Source organism: Leptopilina boulardi, unplaced genomic scaffold (genome assembly GCF_019393585.1).
Source record: "Leptopilina boulardi isolate dan_hultmark-lab unplaced genomic scaffold, ZJU_Lbou_2.1 LbouV2_172, whole genome shotgun sequence".
NCBI classification, from domain to species: domain Eukaryota; kingdom Metazoa; phylum Arthropoda; class Insecta; order Hymenoptera; family Figitidae; genus Leptopilina; species Leptopilina boulardi.
The window spans coordinates 857875-877712 of record NW_026137721.1 but is presented as its reverse complement, the minus strand read 5'-3'; the positions used below and the strand labels follow the sequence as shown (position 1 = coordinate 877712).

The 19838-nt window shown below is 26.0% G+C and overlaps 1 protein-coding gene across 6 annotated transcripts in view; it reads left to right on the top strand.

Annotated features, from left to right (window-relative positions):
- Positions 1-19838, top strand: part of LOC127277611 (diacylglycerol kinase theta) — an 89980-nt gene that overhangs the window by 41632 nt on the left and 28510 nt on the right. For 3 of the 6 annotated variants that reach the window (XM_051298888.1, XM_051298887.1, XM_051298889.1), the window contains exon 6: positions 19303-19437. In XM_051298888.1, coding sequence (XP_051154845.1) covers positions 19303-19437 — 135 coding nt within the window. Of the gene's footprint in view, positions 1-8768; positions 8913-16938; positions 17095-19302; positions 19438-19838 lie in introns of those variants that run through there. The other 3 variants (XM_051298885.1, XM_051298886.1, XR_007842385.1) reach the window with 2 other exon arrangements.

Sequence of the window (19838 nt, the reverse complement as noted above, 5' to 3'; positions counted from 1 at the left end):
ACACGCTCACCGATATACGAGGGTAGCGTCGTAGTGGTGAGCAGTGGTAGTGGTTTTGCAGTAGCCACGAGGCGCCCGAGAATACGCGGAAAAGTACTTATGTTTAAAGCTATATAACACAATAAGTATTTGAAGGAGACAAATTTTAATTGTTGGAAATGAAAAAGCAACTCAAAAACTATCGATTGGTATAAAAAAATAAAAATCGATTTATTTAATCATAAGGTCCCTTTCACCGCGTCAGGACACATAATGACAAAAAATAAATTTTATTTTTTTAGAAATTTGCAAATTATAATTTTTGTATATACATATGTAGATTTAATCCCTTTAATAAAGCTAGAATGACAAATTATTTTTCATGTAGTATATGTGTTTTCATAAAATATTTATAATTCACTTTTTTTTATCCTTCTTTTTTTGCGTTAAAATTCAAATTTCAAGTGAATAAGATATTGGTATATTGAAGTTGCAATTTGTGAGGAAAATAATTGAATTATTTTTTTTCTTTATAATTAAGAAAACTTTAATGGAAAAATTATAAACAGTTTTTGTGTAAAACCAAAAAATTTTAGTGCATTGATAAATAAATTTCAGAAAAATTTTTAAAAAAATTATTTTTCGTCAAATTTTGTTAAAAAATGAAAATTTTTTGTTTTTTATTTAATTAGACTTTTTTTGGGTGAAAGATCTATAGGAAAAAATCTCAGCTTTCATTTTACAAAAAAAAAAATTCTTTCACCCAAAAAATAGCAAATTTATTTTCATTTCAATTTTTTTCCAAAAATGCGTTTTACCGCAATCAAAAGAACGTCAAAAAAGCTATCGAAACTGAAATTTTTTTTATTCTATTATTAAAAAAATAAAATTATGTAAATGGTAGGGGAATAGTGTCAGGGTTGGACACAGTTTTGGTTTTTTGTTTATAAATATTTTGTTTAGATAAATTCAGTCAATTGTGGTATATGGGTGGAAAGATTTACAAAAGAGGAACACTTTTGCTGTGGACCGTAAATTGATTGGTCCAAAAGTAAAAAAGTTATAAACATTAAAAAAAAAATCTACTCAGGGTTGGACTTTTCAGTCAGGGTTGGAAACTTTTTGAAAATCGAAACGCATTATTGGTAAAAACGTAAAATAACATTTGTAATGTTTTTTATTCTTATTTTTTCATGTTTATCTTTACTTATTGATTACAAATTGTAAAGCTTCATGGATTTAAAAAAGGAATGAACTCAAATTACAAAAAATAACGCTTTATTGTTCCAAATAACTCAATGAAATGATGAACAAAATTTATACAATTTAAGTATTATTTTTCTAATATCTTTGGCACAATTTTGCACTGAAATATCAATAAAATAAAATTTATTTATAAATTGTGTCAAATTCATAATTAATATGGGTGTCTAACCCTAACTGTATAAAGTGTCCAACACTAACTAGAAGCATCATTTTCGAATTGTGCTAACCATAACCAGACATGTGTCGCGATTCGATTTTTCAGTTTTTTTCTTCTTAAATTATGTACCCCACAATATATTCAATAAGCTTACCTTGCCAAATTCTTGCTTTTTTTACACATTTTTTAGGTTTATTCACAAGTCAAACAAAACTTTTTTTGTCTCTTCGATTGCACCGAAGTCACAGGAGACGCTACTTTTGATTCTCCAAAAATGTAATGCCACAAAAAGTTAGGTTACACTACTAGAAGATTCGTCACGTACGCACACAGGTGGCGCTAGTGTTCTTATTTAAAAAAAGCCAAGTGTCCAACCCTGACACTATTCCCCTACTCCAAATCAAGTTTGAGTATGAAAAATTATTGAAATTGAAAATATTAGAATTTCAAAGAATTTTAGTGTCGAAAACAATTTTTGACTTTTATTGCCTTTATACCTGCTTTTACCTGCTATACCTGTTTAGATTGAAGTACAAAGGGTATATATCTAAAATTAGAGGTCATAACAATTTTTGAGATGGGAAATCCCAAAGATAATTAAATCAGTTGCAATTCGCGTGTATTATGATCTTTTCCGAGATCTTTTCAGACGTATATAGTCTTTGTGAGTGTAAATTTTGTAATTTTAAGCGTTGCTGAAGTTCATAACGTTTATATTATATAAATAACAATTTTTAAAGAAATATGTTTTTTGAATGAAAAATTATGAATTATTTTAGTCTCCAAAGATATTTTTTTTTTTTGCAATTTTTATTGATCAAAAAATTTAAAAAAATATTTTTTTTAGTTAATTTTCCGTCTCCTAAAATAATTTGTATTCTAATTGTTGCTCACAAACGTTGTTGATATTCAAACATCGTAATTTTAAAACAAAAATTTGGCTTTGTTAAAAAAACTTTTTTTTTTTTTTTAATTTTATTTCGGGAGTGTTCGAAATTCTTAAAATCGCAATCGCTTAAATCTTTAGAAAAAGTTTTTTAATTTAAAAACATAATTTATTGAAGTGTTTGAAATTTTTTAAATCGCGTGTGTTTACGACACATCTTATCATCCAAAGCAGATTCAGTTGTATAGACTAAGCGACTAAGGTTTGAAATATATTTTTTATAAATAATAATTACACACTGAAAGAAAAAATATCAAATTTCAATAAGTACAGTAGAAATTTTAGTAAATATTTTTAAATTTAGGGAAAACGTACGTCAAAATGTGAAATGTTGATATAAAAAATACTAAAGCTTCAGAAAAGAGTTTGTAGAATTATTAAAAATTTTATTAAAGTTAATAAATATTTACTACCAGTTGAAAAATATTTATTGAAAATTGAAATATATTTTGTTATAACTAAAAAATTTAAACATTAAATTAAATTAACATTTTTTACAAAAAAAAGTTAGTACTATTTTCAAGCTCGTGAAATTATTGTTTAAAAGAGCAAATTTTTTAAATTTTCTATCTCTATACACTGAACTAATTTTTATACAAACAATAGTTCATTTTGCTCTTTGAAAGATTCGTTACAATTTTACTGTTTTTTTTTTTTTAAAGTTTTGTTAATCAATTTTTTATTTAAAAAATTTTTGGAAAAGGAACACAAATTTTATTTGTTCAGTTACTTTTAAAAAAAGCATTTAATTTTTACAAACAAAATTTTAAAGAACCTTTCAAAGAGCAAAAGGAACTATTGTTTTTAAAAATTGGATAATAATTATAATTATTAACTTATTTTAATTTATAAAAAAAAACAGAAAGTTAAATAATTATTTATTATTTAATAACAAATTTTGGATGAAAATAATTATTTTTGTATAACTGGATTTTAAGAAATTTAATAAAATTTATTTTAATTTATAGATAAAAATATAATACCTACATAATATTATATATTATTATCAAATTATATAATTATATTTGTAAATTATTAGTATATATTATTATATAATTTTATTTTTGTATTTAATATACCAAATTTATAATTTGGTGATAAAAACAATTTTTAATTTTACGTACATTATATCGATGCTTAAAACTCAATAAAAAATTTCTATGTAAATATTCTTAAAATATTTTATCGAAGTCCATAATTACTCCAACTGCTGTCCAAAAATAAAAGCCTAGTAAGTCGCCTTTCCGTAAGGGTGAAAATCGTTTGCTCTGATCTATTTACTTTCAAACTTACGAGAAAAGCTACTTACTAGGTTTTTACTTTGGATAGCAGAAAAATTGATACACCATATACCAATATCTTTTTTCGTATTTCATATATTATTCCGTATAAATTTTCTTTCATTAACTATATATATGTATAAAAAAAACTAAAGAAATTGCCTGAATCATCAAGATTTTCCCTTAAATTGAAAAAAAAAAATTTTTTTTCCAACTTTCTCACAAATTTTTGTTTATGATAAATTAGTGTCATTGAAATGAATGTTTTTGACGAGTCAAAACTCCCAATAATCTTGTAATTTGTATACACAATTGTCTTGATGTGAATCAAAGGAATGGGAAATATATGTGTATTAGTAAAAAAAAAAAAAAAAAAAAATAGATAAAAGAGTTTTCTAGCATTTGAGATTTCAATTAAAAGGTACAGAAATATTCTGGTTTCATAAATATATACATATATGGTAGTTAATTTGTCTCGTGCAATGAAATGTACTTCTGAGAGGAAACTTCTTTTTTTTTGCATCGCTTTTTATTATTCTCGTCAGTAATTGGCCTGTGCCCAAGTTATAACATATTTTCATTGCTGCAAGGGTGATTCTCATTTATATATCTAAAATCTTAATATCTCCTTCAAATTTTTTCTCATTAAATTTTTTTTTTAAGAAAAAATCAAATATAAACGAATGGACAAATTTTATTCAAAATAAATATTTTCTTTTTTTGTCAATGTTGACAAGCCGAAAAATCAGTAACATTATTTATATACAGATTTGCAAATTTTTGGCAAATTCAGTTTATTGAAAATAATTAGAAATGCCATATAAATTGAATGAATAATCTCTTATTGAGAGGAAAAGAAGTAAAATTGTTTTTATATTATCCTCTCAGAATAAAAAAATTTCATGTTTAAGTAGATGTAATATGCTTATTATAAAAAACATTTGTAAATAATTAAAATTTTATTTTTATTGGTAAAATATAAATTATTGTGCCACTAAAATTGAAAATAACTTTAATAAAGAATCACCCAAGTAGTTAATTCGTAAAAAAAAAAATAAGCAATATTATTCGGTTATCAAAATTTAATGAAAAAAAATGCTTAATTTGGACCATCGTATATACACTATATTTAATTGAGTCGCCATTAATACTTTTCTATATGTATCGAGAGGCTTGGTCAGTAACTTTTACTTATAGAACTTTCAAGAAATTCTTCCAATTTATAAATATCATGTTTATAATGATTATTTATGCTCTCTTAGCTTAACGTCTCATCTGCGTTTATTTTAAATGTGCGTTTTCTAATTTTTTTTTTTGAAATAGAATTCTTAGAAAGTATTTTTTTTAATACAAAAATGAGTTGGATACTGAGAAAAAAAATATTTTTAATATATTAAAGGATTCCTTTCCTTTTTTTATGCAACTTTACTTTAAATATTCAGGTTCAATGAATGAATTCCTCTCAAAATGGAAATGATTGTGACAAATTTTTTTTTCTAATTCAGTTTTCATTTAGTTCTTTTTTAAACAAGCTAAAAAATTAAGTAAATTTATGTATATATACTTATTTTTGCTGGAAAAACGATATTCTAAATTTAAAAATATAATTCTGACTTCTATTTAAGAATATATAATCAGTTCATTTCATTCATATGAAATCACCGAAAAAAAAATATTCTTGTATTCAGAGGAAAATTCCTCTTACAGAATCCTCTTGAATTTTATTCTTAAAACAAGAGTATTACTCTTTAAATGAGAATATTTTCCTCTGATTTCAAGAGGATCGAAACTAAAGGACTATTCTAGAGCATTCCTCTTATATTCAGAATAATCTTTTTAGAATAAAAAATAATACTCTTAGAATTTAGAATAATCTTCTATGTTTAAGAATATTCTTCTGAATTCTAAGAGGATTTCCCATAAAAAATCGCTCATGCGCAAAGATGATTGCGTCATATCATTTACGTCGCGTCATAAATCGCATATCATGCGTGAAAAAGTTTTAGTTTCTGTGTGAAAAAATGGGAATAAACCAAAATGGATAATAATCTTTTAAATATCTTGATAGAGTTGCAACTTACACAATACGTGCCTATTTTTGAAGGTAAAAAAAATTTTTTAAGTAATTTTTAAGAAAATTTAAATAATTTTGAGGTCATGCTAATTAAAAATTTATTTTATTACGATTTTTATTTATTTTAATTTTATTTGAAAATTTATTTAAAATAAATTTTCAAATTTAATGAATTATATGTTTTGTGCATAAAAATATTATTAAAAATAGATTTAGTTGATTTATTCAAAAAAATTAAAATCAATTTCAATTTATTTATAGTCAAATAGATGTAAATCATGGAATAACAAATTTTATTCCTTTTAATTTTATAGATTATATCTATGACATACAAATTAGATGATTGCATTTTTATTATTTCAGAATTCTTTTTAAGATGATATTTTCCTCTTAAAATAAGACTATCCTCTTAAATTAAGAGGAATAATTTTACATAAAGGACAATCCTCTTAAACCTAGAGGACATCCTATTGCAGCATATACTAGAGGAAAATATGCATTGAAATAAGAGGAATCCTCTTGAAACAAGAGGATTTTTTTTTCGGTGTATATTTTTAAAATATGAATAAAATTCTTAAAATAAGTACCTATGAAATGCATGAATTATATTTTTAAATGTATAATATGCACCGAAAAAAAATCCTCTTATTTCAAGAGGTTTCCTCTTATTTCAATGCATATTTTCCTCTAGTATATGCTGCAAAAGGATGTCCTCTAGGTTTAAGAGGATTGTCCTTTATGTAAAATTATTCCTCTTAATTTAAGAGGATACTCTTATTTTAAGAGGAAAATATTATCTTAAAAAGAACTCTGAAATAATAAAAATGCAATAATCTAGTTCTAAATTCTAAGAGTATTATTTTAATTCTAAAAAGATTATTCTGAATATAAGAGGAATGCTCTAGAATAGTCCTTTTGTTTCGATCCTCTTGAAATTAGAGGAAAATAGTCTTATTTAAAGAGTAATACTCTTGTTTCAAGAATAAAATTCAAGAGGATTCTGTAAGAGGAATTTTCCTCTGAATACAAGAATATTTTTTTTCGGTGTGTAACCTGGACAGTTAAAAGATACCTTACGTCCGACAACATTGATTTTTTTTAGTGATTGGTGATTCTGATAGAGAAAACTTTTTCCTATCAGAATCACCAATCAATAGAAAATAAATTTTTTGGACGTAAGGTCCGATGTTCAAAATTGGAAATAAAATTTTATGAATCTCTAAAAATAGTTGATAAAAATTAATTCTTCTTTTAAAAAAACATAACTTTAAATTTAGCACTTAACTTTTTTTTTGAAAACATTTTCTTATAGTAAAGAATTTTAAATAAAAGTGCCTTTGCCTACCAATGAGAGAGTTACAGTAGAGCAAGCCCAGTAAGAAGCGAAAAATTAAAAAAAAAATTGAAAAGTTTTGCCATTCATAGAAAATAATAAATTAAACATAACTTTCATTATCACCCTATATTAACGGCACTTAACGTGAAAATAATAAACATTGATTTTAAAATATTTTTTTCTCGAAATATTGACACTTTTTACAAAATCGGCCAACATACCAAGGATCTTTGTCTTATAAATTTCCAAAATCAAAAAGATTGTGCAAATTGATGCAATAATGCGATTGCAAAATTGAAAAAAGGAAAGTAATATAATGACAGCTGCGACTTCGTGCTCCCTGTATATACTTCTGCCATCTGACGGCGACTGGACGTAATGAACCACCTGCAGATTGTCATTATATTGCTTTCCTGTTTCCAATTTTACAATCACGTTTTGGCATTAATTCACAAAATTTTTCGGATTTTGGAAATTTATAATATAAGGATCCTTTATATGTTGGCTAATTTTGTAAAAAGTGACAATGTTTCGAGAAAAAAGTATTTTAAAATCAATGTTTATTATTTACAAGTTCAGTGCCGTTTTTATAGGGTGGTAATAAAAGGTCTCTCTTTGCCAAAAAATTTCAGAGACTCTTCAACATTTTTAATTATTAATTCGCCTAAAAATGAAATCCAATCTATTCCATTTTAAAACTTCATGAACTGTTTAATTTTTAAAACGGTATTCAAAAGAATTGATTTGAGCTTATTTTAAATTATTCCAAATAGATAAAAAAGAAATTGGACAGAAACGGAATTTAGAAGAATTTAAAATTGTTAATTTTTCTTAATTCCTCGCTTCTTACTGGAAGCGCAGTGGCTTCTGATGACAGTCGTTGGCATCTTTGATTTCAGTAACATAACCTAAAAATTGTGTTGATTTTAATTTTAAAACTTTTTTAATATTTCTTCAGTGTCAATTTTTAATGATGCAAAGTATAAAAGTACATTTTTTTTTTACTAAAATTGCACTAAAATACTTTTTAATTATATTCATAACTTGCTTCTTGAGTTGAAGATAAGAAAATATGGAATTGACTAAATTTTAACTTCAATGTCTGTTCCACTCATTTAAATGAAAATTCTGGTAAAAAGAATTTCTGTCAAATGTTAATTCGACGAAATAAAAATTAAGCATAATAACGCCTCTCATTTATAGAATATAAATAGAATGTAATAATTTTAATGATATCAAATATACATATATATAAATTACATCATGAATTGTGAGAAGAAAAATTCAATTTTTTGATTTGTTTTTAAAAAAAGAAAAAAAAAAGTATTCTCGTTTATAATATATTTTTGATATATTTATTTTATACACTGGAAAAAAAAATTATTTCATTCAAATAATCGGTTACTTGATTATCAAATAAATATTTACTTGAACCAAATAATTTTTAAATTAATTAAATAATATTTTGTTTCAAATACAGAAATTATTTCAAATAAAAATTATTTGGTTCAAGTAAATATATTTATTTGATAATAGTCGCAAGTAATGGATTATTTTAGTGAAATAAATTTTTTTTTCAGTGTACAATATTATATATTTGTAAGTTGGGGAGCTTTCTGTAAAAAAAAAAAAAAAAAAAAAAATTAAGAAAATAGTGAAGGCCCCTCGCAAAAGGTGGCACATAGAAAAGTAATTAGTGGCGATTTTGGACAATTTGCTTCTATTTGAAGATAACATCGGCGAGCAATTCGATTTTGCTGAGAGTGAACAAATTGGGGCTGCAGGCCGCCTGGCCGAAGTTTTGAGACGCCTTTCACTATTTTTGCCACGTAGCTGCCATGGAAATTGTCATACTTCCCCTCCTTATGTTCGAGGTATCTTGATTATTAAAAAACCATCGTCGTGCAACCATGTGTGTCATATATAATATACTACTATACTTGAGTACCTATTATAATACTATTTTTTTCTTTTTTATATTAAAAAAAAAAAAAAATACTTTTTTGCGAGCATATATATATCGCATTATATATTAAACAGTCTCGAGAAAATTTAATTGAATTTATAGGAACAATGAAATTGTGTGCTCTAGTTGTCATCGTTAGGTGTAACGTTGCTGCTCTATCGACATCTTCATCATCCCGATGAACAAGTAGTTTGTTTTGCATATATAATGCCATATTCCTTGTCTTCCCACAGTGTCAATGTCAACAAATTTTTTTTTTTTCCTATGCACAGAGCAAAATAGTGAGACAATTATTCTTTTTTTCATTAAAATAATAATAATATTATTATTATTATTTTATTAATACATAGGTAATTATTAATATAAAATTTTTATGAAAAAACTAATAATAAGCGAAAGTTTGCTTAATTAACCCCTTGACTGTCGACGAGATTTCCACTATTTGGGCCAAAAGTGTGTTGAAAAAAATTTTAATGAATTTTTATGAAACTTGATATCTTTAGGTTTTCAGGGTCGCTAATTACGAACCTAAGGTCGGTTTTTCAAAATTCAAAATGGCGGATCCAATATGGCGGACGACAATTTGAAATATAATGCAATTCTCTTAAAAATGGGTATTCGGGAGTTTTCGGGGTCGCTGATTACTAATTCGATGTTAGTTTTTTAAAATTCAAAATGGCGGTTCAATATGGCGGACGACAATTTGAAAGTGTAATGCAATTTGCTTGAAAATGGTTACTCGGGAGTTTACGGGCTCGCTGTTTACGAATCTGAAATCAAAAATTTTTAATTTCCAAAATTCAAAATGGTGGATCCAATATGGAGGAAAATTTTTCAAAATTAATCAGATTTAGATAGTCGTCCGCCATATTGGATCCGACATTTTGAATTTTGAAAATCTGATGTCATATTCGGAATCAGCGACCCCGAAAACCCCTGAGTAACGAGCTTCAGTCGAATCCGATCAATTTTGAAAAATTTTCCGCCATAATGGATCTGCCATCTTGAATTTTAAAAAACTGATATCAGATTCGTAATCAGCGACCCCAAAAACCCCCGAGTAACCAGTTTCAGAAATATTTGAGATGTTTTTCATCACTTTTTTTAAGTTGCGCATATATGCGTAAACAGCACTTTTGGCCAGTTTTAGTTTTACGCATATATGCGTCAGCGACAGGCAACGGGTTAAAGTAAATTGTTCATTAGGTATAATACTCTCTAAATCTGAATTAGTAGTTTTCTACTAATGAAAGAGTGCGTATTCGTTTACTAATTGAATTAGTAACAGTTTTGACTAATTTTTAGTAAAAAAAAAACTACTAATTGCTAGTAGGAAACTACTAATTCATGAAGTAAATGGTATTTTTTACTATTTCAAATTAGTAAGCCGATTTACTCCATGAATTAGTAGTTTTTTTTAACTAAAAATTAGTCAAAACTGTTATTAATTCAATTGGTAAACGAATACGCACTCTTTTATTAGTAGAAAACTACTATTTCAGATTTAGAGAGTAAAGATAGTAATTAATAATAATTGTTTGTAACAAAAAATAGTAAATTACCAAAGAGATGACAAACAATAATTATTACAAATAACTACTTTGGAAATCACAGGAAAATAATTATATAAATATTGACAAGTATACAGAAAACGAAACACGAACTCCGATACTATTTTTTTTTTTTAGAAAAGAAAAACAAACAAAAAATCGCTATTTTTCTCTGTGCGGCATTAAAAAATTTAACGGCTTATTCTCTAAGAACTTAAGATTTTAAAACAAAAATTTTAAAAAAATTATATATACAGAAAAAAGAAAATCTATTTATTTTGTATCTTTATTTTATATCAGCTATTTTAAAGGGGGCACTTGCAGTTGTAGCGCCAAAAAATAGACCTTTTTTTTATGAATTTTTTTCTCGTACACCATTTAATTTTTTCAAAATATCGATTTATTATTTAAAAGTACATACATTAATAAGCATGAATTTCAAAAAAAAAAAAAAAAGTTAAAAATATTAAATAATTTTAAAGTTATCTCCTGTCAAAGTGACGTCCTTTTGAAAAACATGGTTTGCGGTGACCAACACTATGTAAATCTGATTCGTCAGAAATCAAAAATTGAAACGGATTTACATTTATTGAAAGATTATCTAGTCTTTGATCGAAGGATTTGAAAAAAAAAAATATTTGGCGTTCGATTTTCGTAAAAAAAAATCGGTCGTTTTTCAGCTGTAAAAAAAAAGTTTTGCATAAAAAAATCAATCCTTCGATCAAGGACTAAATTATTATGTATTGAAAATGTATGTTAAATTTCAAGACAATTGGTTTAGACCTGACGCGCCTCCCTTTCAGCCAGTATATATATCTCATTCAATTTTCACCGGATCATCTTAAAATTTTGTAGATATATTTCTGACAACATAATATACTTTAAGAAAATGCAAAAAAAATCGATTTTTTGAAAGTTACAACTGCGAGTGCCTCATTAAGTGTTTAATTAAAAATTAAATATATTGGTTAAAAATAAAATGTAAAATAAAATTAAAGAAAATATAATATATATGATCGATTCTGCAAAAAGAGGATATTTTCGCATCATCATCATTATCTAAATATCTTATCATTGAATTATTTGCTTTAGACAAAAATGTCATTTAACGGCATGTGGGAGAAACCCACGTGACCTCGTATAGAAAAATGTGTTTTGCAATATTCCAACTTTCTCTAAAATGAAAAAAGATTTTAGGCTAAAATTTTGAGGATTGATAGATTTGGGTGCAATGCATCGCGCTGTTCTCCTGAAAAAACTTAATTTTGCGTTAAATTATTTTAAAAATAAGTTTAAAAAGTTTAATTTTTAAACGAAAATGACAACAAAGATGGCGGCGCATACACAGACGTTGCATGAGTGTGTCAGTGCTCCAGTAAACAGCGCCAATTCGAGCAAGTGGCCACTGAATGAATTACAACTAAATACATTATTTTACTATTTATTGCTTTATTTTTATTATTTTTACGTTAAGTGAAGAACAGCCCTATGCTTTGCACCCTCCTTTATCAAGTCTTGAATATTTTAACCCAAAATCATTATTTATTTCAAAGAAAGTTGGAAACCACAAAAATACATCTTTTGCCCACATGGCCTTAAAGACGATTCATATTTTTAAAGAGTAACTAGAAAATTTTTTTGTATAAAAAGTATAATTGTAAAAAATAATCTATTGGCAATTTATTATATAATTCTTCATATATAATATATTTTTCAAGAATATAATTGAATATAATTATTAAAGTCTTAAAATTCTGGAGAATAGACCTTATTAAAAGTCAAGTTTACCTTATATCATTCCTAAGGTTGTCTCCGCTGAAAAAGACAATTTTCAAAAAAAAAAAAATAAAAATAGTATCTATTTTATTCCAAAGAGTAAAATTATTTTTAGTGTTTTTTTTAATTTTAATTCTTTCAAATTTCGATATTAAAGAAAAGAAATTTTTTTTTAAATGTATTAGATATTATTTTAAAAAGAATGTCTTCTTCAGGAAGGAGTTAAGCAACCCAACAAATTGTAAGTAGATATGCAAGGCAGTTTAATTTGCGCTTTTATATTTTTGCAATGTGCAACTAAATGGTTAAAAAATAACAAAATTTAACAAAAATATAAAATAATATATCTTATATTGAATATAAATTTACATCCAATAACAAAGTTTCTTTTAAAAAGAGAAAAAAAAATTACATTTTAAGGTTATGTAATTGTTGTGATTACACATGTAAAAATTCTCCCTGCAATATTCTCCGCAGGTTTTTTCGCAAAATATTTGATAAATTGAGCTAAAATTTTGTGGAAAAGTACAACTGGGTTAGAAAACAACTCCAAATAATTTTTAATTAATTACCACCAGTTATTTATTATATAACAGTCAATAATCGCCACTAGGGTCAATATTGATAGTTCGATAACTAAATTGAATTAAGTCCAACGCACAATAGATTCCCGAACGAGATGCATGAGATAGAAAAGGATACGAATATACCTCTGTCCTTTTCTAACTCATGTTTCACGTTCGCGAACGTCTTTCGCAAAGCTATTCTGCTTAGGCCTTTTAATATTAGGTTGTGTCCACAATAGACCAAAAACATTAACGTGAACGTAACGTATCCATTAAAAATACATTGTGACGTTACGTATACGTTCATGCTTTTGGTCTATTCTGGATAGGCCCTAAAGTCGGTTCTACAATGGACGTAAACGAGTGAATTCTCCACAAAATTTTATCTCCATCTATCAAATATTTTACCAGAAAATCTGCGGAGAATATTTATAATTATGTGAAATCACAACAATCACATAACCTTAGAAAAAAAAGTTTAAAAAAATTTTTTTTCTAATTAAAACGGAGGAAAATTTATCAAAAAAAATTTTTAAATATTAACCCGTATTCTTTCCAAAGTTATTTATTTTTTTCCCGATAAAATCAAATATATAAAGTTAAAATTTTTGTAAACTTGTGAACAGATATGCATACACTTTTTTATCCTTTTGTAACACACGTGTTGCCATGACAATACTTTTTTTGTCCTTTTTTAACACACGTGTTGTCATGGCAACATATGGAGGCGCATGATTTTTCCAAAAAATTAAAAAGTTGGAAATTTTAATTGATCGAATTACTTTAAGTCGATATTTTATTTGATCGAAATTCTAAATGATCGATATTTAGAGTGGTCGACATTTTATTTGGTTGGTATTTTAAAAGCTCGACATTTTTTTAGCTATACGAGTTTCCTCTCTATGTTGTTATTATTATTTACATCAATAATTTCAAATTTCCCGCAAAATTTCAATGTACTTTACCGACAAACAACATAGAAAGGAAACTCGTATAGCTAAAAAAATGTCGAGCTTTTAAAATATCGACCAAATTAAGTTTCGATGGATATAAAATTCGATGCTTCTAAATTTCTATCATTTAGAATATCGACCACTTTAAATGTCGTTCATTTAGAATATTTACCAAACAAAATATCTAACTAATAAAATTTCGACCACTTTAAATGTCGATCATTTAGAATTTCGACCAAATAAAATATCGTCTAAATAAAATGTCGACCACTTTAAATATCGAGCATTTAGATTTTCGATCAAATAAAATATCGACCGTCATAAATGTCGGTTATTTAGAATTTCGACCGAATAAAGAATCGACTGAATAAAACGTCGACCTTCATAAATGTCTATCATTTAGAATTTCGATAAAATAAAATATCGGCCACTTTAAATATCGATCATTTAGAATTTCGAATAAATAAAATGTTGGCCATTTTAAATATCGATCATTTAGAATTTCGTTCAAATAAAATATCGACTTAAGGCCAGGTCCAAGTGAGGCAGCGCCATCTACATTGATACTAAAATTTTGGAAAATTTTTAACAGCCTTTTCTTGAAAACAAGATGGTAAAATGCTTTTTTCTTTATGGATAATTGATTATTCTCAAGATATACACCAGCTAAAACTTTTTTTGAGTTAAAATAATGAAAAAAATTTCATGTCGATAAATTAAATATGAGCACTTTTTTCACAAAAACTGTAACAGTACTTTCTCAGAAATTACAATCAAAAATGCAATTTCCATTTGGAAGATTAATAAACGCTAAAAAATACACGACCTAAGATTTACCAATCACGAAAATAAAAAAAAAATTTTATTAAATATTTAACATATTGATACTGCTTTACTGATTGTGACAGCCCTTTGGTTAATTATGTGTATTTCAGGTGGTTAGCAACAGCGCCAATTTCCTCCTTTCGGCAAAACCGCGAAACGTCTGGTGACATATATAACCTGCCAAACGGCTGTCATAATGAGTAAAATATGTTATGTTAAAAAACTTTTTTTTTGTTATTTTCGTGATTGGTAAATCTTAGGTGGTGTATTTTTTAGCGTTTATTAATTTTCCAAATGGAATTTGCATTTTTGATTGTAATTTCTGAGAAAGTACTGTTACAGTTTTTGTGAAAAAAGTGCTCATATTTAATTTATTGACATGAAATTTTTTTTATTATTTTAATTCAAAAAAAGTTTTAGCTGGTATATATCTTGCCAATAATCAATTATCCATAAAGGAAAAAGCATTTTACCTTCTTGTTTTCAAGAAAAGGCTGTTGAAAATTTTCCAAAAATTTTAGTTTCAATGTAGATGGCGCTGCCTCACTTGGACCTGGCCTTAATGTAATTCGATCAATTAAATTTTCGACCTTTTTAATTTTTGGGAAAAATCATGCGCCTCAACATATGCGTTAGAAAAGGACAAAAAAGTGTAGGCATATATCTGTCCACGAGTGTATAATATATAAAAGCTATATATTAAAATTCCCTAGGAAAAAAAATGGCTACTTCACTTTCTAGAGAGTTAAATTCTCTTTTCGGGCCAACGCAGAATAGAAACGTAAACGGAATCATAACCGCAATCACAACCAGAAGAATAAGTTATAAAGAAGGACAAACAATATATGTCTATCCTTCTCTAACTCATTCTTCCGGTTGTGTTTGCGATTACGATTCCGCAGTTATGTTTCTATTTTGCTCAGGCCTTTCTAAAGAAATATAAACCTATAATTTTTTTCATATGAATAAAAGTAAAATAGAGAATAAAAAAAATTTAATATAATTCTTATAATAATACAATAATTTTTGGGTTAAAATTTTTAATTCGACTGTATTTTTTTTTCTATTCTTGTAAAATATAAAGAGACTTGTGTAAATTGGATGAAATTATATTGAGCTGCAGCTTTTTTAAATGGTGTTTTTGAAGATTTTTTTGTTTTGTTTTGAAAAGTAAAAGAGATACAAAGAGAATAGCGCGAGGTTTTTCTTTTTTACCAAAAAAAGAGAGTGAGAGAGACAGAGTGTTTGTGTGTGTGTGTGAGTGTGCGAGTGAGAAAGAAAGAGACGAATCTTCTAAGTCGAGTGGCATTTACAGAGGTATATTTTTAGGTAGTGGTCATGTCTGTGAGGACAAAGCTAAAAAGTATATGTATGTCAAGTCGTTGATGTAGCACCATTTTTAAGTTTCTTGCTGTGAATTTCATGCACACTTTTTAGCGGAATATAAAAGGCGTCCCACTGTCTTCAGAGGAATGTCATCTTATTTTTGCAGAGTTTATCTCAAAAAAAAAAAAAAAAAAATTGTGATTTTTAATGTTGGTCTTTTTAAAGTTTCCCTATTTATAAAAATATATATATATGTTATCAAATACAATTGTCGAAGCCAAACAAAATAACAATAATTCTGGAATATTTCTTAACCTGAAAAAAAAATGAAATCATTTTTGTCAACGCTAGAAAACTTTTAACAATTTTAATGTGGATTTTTTTCTATTATATATAATGCTTTGCACCTCTTTGGAATTCATTACATTTTTTTTCAACTGTTTCAGTTTATTTACTATTTTATAAAGAAAAATTTTTATTTTGTTTTTCTATCATTTTGTTTTTAACAAAAAAAAAAAAAAAGTAATTTTTATGCTTTTTAATATAAACAAATAACTAGTTCTCTATAATTAAAATTGAATGCTAAAAATTTTTTTCTAAATTTTTATTATTATAGATACTTTTTATGTATTTTTTTTTATGCAGGGTGATTTGGAGCACAAAAAAGATTTTTCGTTTTTTTGAAAATATAAAAGAGAAAATTTTTTTGTGATCTATAATTATCGCACTCTATATAAAAGTTGATTTTGTTATATTCGTTTTTATTAGCACCTAGTGATATATTTTTATGAAAATAATGTTTTCTTTTATTAAAAAAAATTTTTTCTTTTAATTAGGCAGGAAAATTTACTTGTTTTTTTTTTTCGTTTTAATTATGATTTTGTGTGTACTGTTTATTATCATTTATCTGTCTTTTATTTCTGCCATTTTCGATATAGCATGTTCATATTTCGCTTCAGTGCATGCACTGTCAATCAGGCTGCTGGATGCTATGTGAGATACTGTTGATACTTATCAGTCCCAATGAGCAGTCAAGTGCAAGAATGCAACCGCCTTTTATGTGTGCTTCACAAAACCATCGCCAACGGTTGATGGTAAGAGGTGTGACCAATAAATAAATTATTAAAAAAAAAAAAAAAAAAAATTGTCTATAATACTTACTGCTTTTAAATAATAATTATCAATTACTGCAAAATTTATTATATTATAGCATTTATACACCACATATAATGCAATCCACTCATTATTATTATTAATGAAACTGCGGCAATTTTATTTTTCGCCGAAATATCAATTTGATTATTTCATTTTTTTTTATATTAGATTATATATATTTATATTATTCTCATGCATTATTTTTTCTTTTATAAATTAGTTTTTTAATAAAAGGTAATAAATAAAAAATATAAATGTAACATGTTCTGAAGAAAGGGAGCTAAGCAAAAAAATGTTAGGTTATGTTTATTTTAGTTTTGCGATTAAAGGCCTGAGCAGAATAGAAACGTAACCGGAATCGTAATCGGAAACGCAACCGGAAGAATGAGTTAGATAAGGATAGACATATTGTTTATCTTTCTCCAACTTATTATTCCGGTTGTGTTTACGGTTAAGGTGCTTATATACCTCAAATTTCGATCAGATGAACATTATTTCTGGACCGTGAAAATGCGTGAAAAGTCATTTTCACGGCGGGTATTTTTGAATTGTTTTATACAAAAAATGTTTTTTTAAGAAATATAATATTAAATAATTGTTTTAATATGTAAGAACATTTTAAAATAGTGATAGAGAGATGATTTGATTAAAAAATTTAGCAAATTTTGCTTTAAAACGTTTTCTGCTACAAGAAAGTGTAAAATGACGATGTTTGTGAAATGGTTTGTACAGTGCTTCTTCCTTGTGAGTGTCTCTCAGAGTTTTGTTTATGTTATGTCGTTTCTTTTTAACTTGTAATAAATAATGAGTGCTGAAAATAAATCGGTAAGTTGAAATGTTTATCAAATAAATTTAAATTCTACTAATTGTTTCGAATAACTGAAAGAAACATGTACACATGTACACTGTACAAACCATTTCACAAACATCGTCATTTTACACTTTCTTGTAGCAGAAAACGTTTTAAAGCAAAATTTGCTAAATTTTTTTATCAAATCATCTCTCTATCACTATTTTAAAATGTTCTTACATATTAAAACAATTATTTAATATTATATTTCTTAAAAAAACATTTTTTGTATAAAACAATTCAAAAATACCCGCCGTGAAAATGACTTTTCACGCATTTTCACGGTCCAGAAATAATGTTCATCTGATCGAAATTTGAGGTATATAAGCACCTTTACGATTCCGATTACGTTTCTATTCTGCTCAGGCCTTAAAAGTTTTATATTAAATACAAAAAAGCAAAATCAGTTTTAATTTTGAATTTTAGTTCTCTTAGTACTTTCAACGATGTAAATTTCAAGGAAATTTATTTCTAAGTTGAAAGTATGGAATTTTTCCCAATACAAATTTCGTAAACATAACCTATAATTTTTTTTCGTTTTTCTTTTGCTTCCAATGTCCCTTTATTAGGCCAACGCAGAATGAAATCTCGAATCGTAAATCTTAAGTTTTTACATAAGGGAAAAAAAAGGATAGAAATGTCTTTTGTCCTTTTCTCTCTCATGGAAAAGCTTAAGATTTACGATTAGAGATTTCATTCTGCTTATTCCTATATTCAGAGCAAGTAAATAATAAATACATATAATAAAAATTTGAATAAATTATAAATATATAATAAATAAAATATATAAATATCAATCTAATAAATTTGTTTTCAATATACTCTGTTGATCTATTTCTGTAATTATTAAAAAAAAAATCTGTTTTTCATTAGAATTTCGTGTTCAAGTTCGTTATTGTATATATTATCGTTAATTAAAAATTTTTCGATAAAAAAAAATTTTTAAATTACGGTCGTAAAGTCAAACATGAATTAATAAAAAGAAAAAATTCAATATAATTTTTAATTTAATTAATGTTTGATAAAAGAGAAATATATATATATAAATTAGTCTAATTAATAAATTTATTTAATTTTTTCTTTAAAACACAAGTTTGTTTTGACAGTATCAATATTTGTAAAATGTATTTAAAAAAAAAGTGTTTGTATACCTATATAGGTATATATATATAATAATGTAACGAGTATATCTAAGTTATTGACAGATATCGCTTGACTCGAACGGGAGTAGCTTCTCTTCGCAGCAATTTAAGCGTATAGCAAAAATCTATATTTACTGTCTGTGAACTATTTACAGCGCGAAGCATATCAGAGGAGTTTAGTAGCGGAGATTCACGGTATCGAGATAATGATGAACCCGTTCAACAAGGAGCACACAGTCGTGATCCTCGTGCACAGAAAGAGAAGGACGAAAAAGAAAGGGCAGACGAAGGTATATAAATTATCATTTTTTTTAAATCTTAACGTATTATATAGATATATATACATTGTTAATTTATTATTATATATTAATAATATATATATATCTATATAAATGCATTTTTATTTACGCGCTCTTGTTATCGCACCCCTGTCATTCATCTGGAAAATTTAAGAGAGAAAAAAGAAATTTTTACCTAGAAAATACATTCTACACAATATTATATTTATTACGTATATAATATATGAATTTTATATCAATTTTTTAAATTTGAATAATTTTACTTCTATTTTGAAGAATAATTAGCCTTCCATCAATTTAACAATTGAATTTTATATATTTAGATATATTTTTTGTAGAAAAAATTTTTATATAGGTCACAAATAAAGACTATTTTTATAGTTTTTTTTATT